The following is a 5924-nucleotide window of genomic DNA, read 5'->3' on the forward strand; positions in this document are numbered from 1 at the left end:
TATTGTAAGAAACAAAAGAAGGTATTTCGATAGAAACGGCTGGACCATAGAAAAGCAGCAGAACAACAGAAGGACTACAGGTCGAAGTCCTGTGTCACCTTGGCATGCAGCATCAGTACCACACACACACACACGCGCACACACGCACGCACACATACATACATACACAGACACACATGCACTCTCTCACTCACACACACACACACACACACACACACACACACACACACACACACACACACACACACAGAATATACATGAGCCTGGGGTCGCTCCCCTCCTCCCATGTCTTCACATTAAAAGCCTGATTTGATGGAGCGCGTTGTGAACTTATACTGCAGATCTTCATCCAGCTGATTGCTGCTCAAGTGATCCGACTGAGCGTAAGGGGGGGGGGGGCGGCCCGGTTGGGAAGTGGGAATCGAACCGGAGACCTTTCTGTTTCCCAGGCAGCCTCAATACCCCACTCAGGAAAGGACAAGATATTATTTTGGGGAGCAAAAGCGAGACTGAGTTTGGGACTAATCTTTTCTTCCATAGGAAGAGAAGAGAGGAAAGATTAACTCAGAGATGATTTAGTAGAGAAACGGAAATCATCCACGCATATCACAACATTGCCAGTGGAATAAAACATGGCTTTATTCCAAAGGTTTCGCATTCAACCCACTGATCTTAACGCAAAGACAGCTTTAGGGGAGAGTTGATCCCAGGCTTCTGTGACAATAAGGGACAGCGCCGTTTCTAAGGCACTTTTAGCGTCGTTGCCAAAATGACCGTGCAGTGAAGAGGGGAGGGGGGCGTGTACAGCCACATGGGTGCATGTCCCACTATACTTCCCGCTAGGTCCTGCAAAACACTGCCTCCCATGATCGTTCCTCCCCCAAAAGGAATTATTTGGAAAAGTCTACAGCGCTAAACGCAGGAAGGCTGCAGGCGAAAGCTACCCCATTGTGGCTGCCGCTGTATTGGCGGGCAATGACAATAAAAACGACAACAACAATAATAATAATAATAATAATAATATAACATCAGCAACATAAAAGTTAACCATTCAAACATCAAAAAACATGTCAGTAACATAAACAATATCTGCAATATATTCAAATGAACCAGTGACTCTCACTTCATCAAAACAATGTTTTACCACAAAATAACAATTCTTACATATATATATACATTTTTTACACAGTCAAATCCTCTGTGTTTTCTTTCTGTACAAATGTTACCAAATGGACCATTTGGTTACCTTTGTACACTCTCTGAGTTAAATGAACACTAAGGATGATACTGTGTATTGCCTGGAACCGACAACCTAACTGCCTGTGTTTCCAGAGGTTTCCAGTGAAGGACAGGGCTGTCTGATACAGGTGCCTTGCTCGACGGCACCTCCATCGCAGTGGTTCTCAACCTTTTCTGGATCAGGGCACACTTTGGGCCCACCCATCTGACCACATAACATAACATGGTCAGATGGGTGGGCCGTGTGCATTTTCAGACCTTGTTATGATCAATTGATTGATCGGCTTGGATTAATGGAACAAATGTAATATACTTTCATATAATAAAAATATTCATTTTTAGCGGTATCACAATAAAAACTCACTTTTCAAGGTTTTAAAGAAACAATTTCATATTAAAAAATATTAAGGTCATGATTAAGGGCCTAGTGGTTAAGGCACATGCCACATACATAGGCTCCAATGCAGCCCGACTGTGAGTCACAGGTTCGATTCCCGAGCCTTACGACCTTTACTGCGTGTCACTCCCCGTCTCTCTCTCCTGTTTCCTGTCTATCTCAACTGTACTATCCAAATAGGTCGAACAAGCCCTCAAAAATATCTTTGAAAAAAAGTAGCGTTTTGCCAGTTATTTTGGGGCCCACTTGCAATATCCTCACGGCCCACCGGTGGGCCCCAGCCCACAGGTTGAGAACCACTGCTCTGTTGGACACATGGCTGTTGGTGCACTTGCTGGCTGTTGCGGGGTTCGAATCTGTGACCTTTCGGCTAACAGGCCAGGCTCTGCCATCTCATCTCTCCATTTAAATAGAGTTTTGGTCATAATAAAAATAATAACATAATAATATAAAATTAGTTAGTTTCTCTCTAAAATATGTATTGTAATTGCACTTAAGTATTATTTTTGAAATATAATGACATTATTCTCTCTCCTCCTGTATGCGTACAGTCAGGAGAGGGTCAGATCACCATCCTGTTAAGAGGTACGAAACATTACAGTTACTCCAACACACACACTACTGTGTGTGTGTGTGTGTGTGTGTGTGTGTGTGTGTGTGTGTGTGTGTGTGTGTGTCTCAAGTTTATAATTTGTTCTATCACTGAATTGTTTGAATTTCATTCTGTACACAGTGTGAATACAGCAACACTCTGCCCTCTTGTGGCCAGTAAGGAGAACAGCACTGTGCTGTGATTATGCTCTTATCCACAGCAACAGTTGGTGTAGATTTGACCAACTTGGCACATGGAAGGGATAAAATATCCCTCAAGCAAACAAACAAATAAACATACAAAAACAAGAGGAAATGTTGTCTTGTTTGAGCTTTAAACAAGCTCTAAAAATACCCCCAAAACACAAAACTTTCCAAATTCACTTTGGCAAACAGCGGCCCTGAAAAGCTCTGCAGCTTTACAATGAGACATGATAAAGAATGGAGGGATGAGATATATCGTTGCTGTCGGGCAAAAGTTGTGATAAGCCGATCTACAATCATGAATATATGATATTTACATCTTAATATCATCTTTTTTTTACTGTACAAATGTAACCAAAAGAGCTTGTAGATCGTCTATTTTCACTATTTTATAGTAGTTTCTTTAAATAGTAATAAAAAAGGAAAAAGGTTTCCACCCGACCGCGACAATTATGGTAAATTATGTCATTTCAGTGAACACACCTGTGTGTGTTTATGTCTGCGTCGACATGTGTGTAGAAAGTAAAGGCAAGTATGTACAATGTACAAACATCAATATAGCAACAGCAATAATATGCACGAGAACACATTATTTACAATATGAAGAATAATCGAAAGAAAAGGGAACGTTTAAAAAACATAATAAAGCATTGTTGTTGACGATAACGGCAGTGATTCCTGGCCCAGTGGTTCTCAAACGGGGGTCCCCCAGGGGTCCTTGAGGAGGGGTTCAAGGGGGTCCCCAGCAAAATGTGTTCAGGATCAACTAGACCAGACTAGACTAGACAAGACAACCAGACCAGTGGTTCTCAAAGTGGGGTCCATGGACTTTCTAGGTTCCTTTAGGGTGTTCCGTGGGCCAAATACATATCGATTTGGGGTTCCTTGACGTGAAAGTGTTTGAGAACCACTGCACTGGCCAAAATCCCAATACTGCATCTCTGCCTCCTCCTCGCCTCCTCTGCACTCCGTCCTCCAGCGCGACCCGGGAAATGGTTCGCGTCCCAGAAGTGTTCTTCTGCTTTTTTTTTTTAGGAGGAGCCGAGAGAGCGAGGAGAGAGGAGGCTCCCCCAAGCAGCTTGGGGGGGGGGTGAGGATCAGTGAGGGACACATCGATAAGTGTATCCCCTTCGTGTCTTCGCCGGAATGCGTGACGTTAACGTATGAATTCTCCCTCCTCTCCACGCGACAACCAATCCGGGCTCCGGAGTGGTCCAGCGATCCAGTCATACTGTAACTAACTGCAGTCGCTTCGAAATGACGCTAACTTGAGCGTGAAGCGTTCTGAATCCATAAAGCCGAACCCCATTGATTCCTCTGTCTGAAGTTTTGAGTACTGGGGGTATTAGGCTATATTGGCTGCAACAGATAAGGTTTCTATGCCCCCTGACAGAGACCCCCATATAGCACGCGTTCCTCTGATGTCCCGGGGGCTGATGGGTAAACATGGCTAACTGTGATAAGTGCTGTGAACTCAGGAGTGCCTGTGGGTGTCGGAGGGGACTTCAGTGTGACGTCTCGCTCGGTTGACATCATGCAGAGTAAACAAACACGATGACGGAACAAAGCACTAGAGTATTCCGGTCTCCAGAGACGTGCAGAGAGATTTGGAGAGGCAGGGGCTGGAATTTCAAAAGGGCACATGTGTCCCCCCTGCGCGCGCGAAGCGCGCGCGAAATTTTGCGGATATTCGTCGGATTCGGGTACTTTTTTACCCGTTTTTTGTTACTTTATTTCGGTTTTAGGGTTAGGTTATAGATATATAATAAAAAAAATATATATATTTTTTTTTATAATTTTTTTATTGGTGGCTTTGGATAAAACATTGGTGGCTAATAGCCACCGAAGCCCCCGCCTAACGACGCCACTTATTCTTCTGTATAATGAGTACTTTTACTTAAGTAAAGAAATTGAGTAGCCTACTTTTCCCACCACTGCTGCTGACACAGAGAGAGAGAGAGAGGGAGAGAGAGATATATATATAGGCTCCTGCTTGACAAGTAATTTCAAATTAACAGCTATATATATATTTTTTTTGGTCCATACATACCTAATCTGTCTCAAACAATTGGTCTGTGTTCTGCGTGCATTCACTGCGTTCAGTTGTGCCCTCAGTTAGGTTTCGATTGTGTATAATATACTTCGTTTGCCGGGCGGTATCGCGCACCCAAAAAATAGCCGATCCACAAGCTCACAATGCCTGGCGTTGCGACGCGTTGTGAGCTTGTAAATCAACTATAATTCTGCGCGAGCACTGCACGGCACGGGGCTCAATTAAGTAAGCTTTACTGCAGGTGCGCGCAGGGGTTTCTACAGTTTACAGTCAGAGGAGACAAGGGCACTTTTTACCGACAGACAAAAGGGCAGGGGCTCAAGCCCCCTTTGATGTCTATGTGTGCACGTGCATGCCGGTCTCCATTCCTGCTGGTATCACTGGCTGGTACCAGTCGTAGCAAAAAACATGAAATAAAATAATATAATATAATATAAAAATAAAATAAAAACAATGCACTGACTCAGTCTGCCCTAGGACACTTTGGGGTCAAAGCTTCCCGTCAACAGAGGAAGGAGTTTTTTTGTTGTGTGTGTGTCACTTTTAGGACTGTCCCACCAGGTAAAAAAGGGAGAACGTGTGAGAGAGAGAGAGAGAGAGAGAGAGAGAGAGAGAGAGAGAGAGAGAGAGAGCTGGAGGGGGGTGGGGTGGGGACTCTAAAAATCGTTGTCCCACCCTGAGGTGTCGTCTGGGGGCGGCTCCTCTGCGTCCTCGGGGAAGTTGTCAAAGTTACTGGTGTCCGTAGGAGAGGACACCTGGGACAAGATGATACAGATGACGATGATTAGAACACCCATACTAGAAATAGTGCGGGCGGTATTAATAGTATGGCTAATGCTGAGATAAAATGGCAATAATAATAATGATAGCAGATGAGAAATAATAAATATCATGTTAATCTTTCATTAAAAAAAGTTTTTAATTTTAAAGTACAGACTTGAATAATTCCACTGTTATTTTATGTGCTGTCTTACATCAGGTATGATGGGAGGGGTTAGCGTTCCTTTCCTTAAACCATCCCAGTTAAACACTTCAAACCACCTGAGAGAGAGAGAGAGAGAGAGAGAATGTTTTATTGACCCACTAAGAAACTAATCAAATTGCTAAGAAAATTAAAAGTAATACATGTATTGGATCACCGTCCAAAAGAGACAAATCAAACCAAAACGAAAAAAAAACCAAGTGAGAATACAGAAATAAAAGAGTGATAATGAAAGGTTATGAGCTGTTATTGAGAAGCTGTGTGGACTGACTTGTGTTTCTGGATGTCCTTCACTCCGTTCTTCAGGTTCCCCAGTCTCTCTGAAGGGTTGTCTCTGAGGGGACAGACACGCAGCACAATAACAACATTTTTAAAATAGACATTTAACATGATACAACGTATCACTTTTTAGTCATGATTTTTGTATATTTTGAAGTATTTTCTGAATGTTTCGACCC

General features: G+C 43.3%; 1 protein-coding gene across 5 annotated transcripts in view; it reads right to left on the reverse strand.

Moving 5' to 3' along the window:
• The window catches only part of LOC311060482 (cGMP-dependent protein kinase 1-like), a gene marked incomplete at its 5' end in the record, with an annotated part of 177551 nt that continues 171627 nt past the window's right edge, over nucleotides 1-5924 (reverse strand). For all 5 annotated transcript variants that reach the window (XM_084078665.1, XM_084078664.1, XM_084078666.1 and 2 more), the window contains 3 exons: nucleotides 1-5239; nucleotides 5459-5525; nucleotides 5738-5800. In XM_084078665.1, coding sequence (XP_083934791.1) covers nucleotides 5141-5239; nucleotides 5459-5525; nucleotides 5738-5800 — 229 coding nt within the window. In that variant the 3' untranslated portion in view covers nucleotides 1-5140. The remainder of the gene's footprint in view (nucleotides 5240-5458; nucleotides 5526-5737; nucleotides 5801-5924) is intronic.

The sequence above is a fragment of the Gymnoscopelus microlampas genome (assembly GCF_963454915.1).
Source record: "Gymnoscopelus microlampas genome assembly, chromosome: 14".
NCBI lineage: Eukaryota > Metazoa > Chordata > Actinopteri > Myctophiformes > Myctophidae > Gymnoscopelus > Gymnoscopelus microlampas.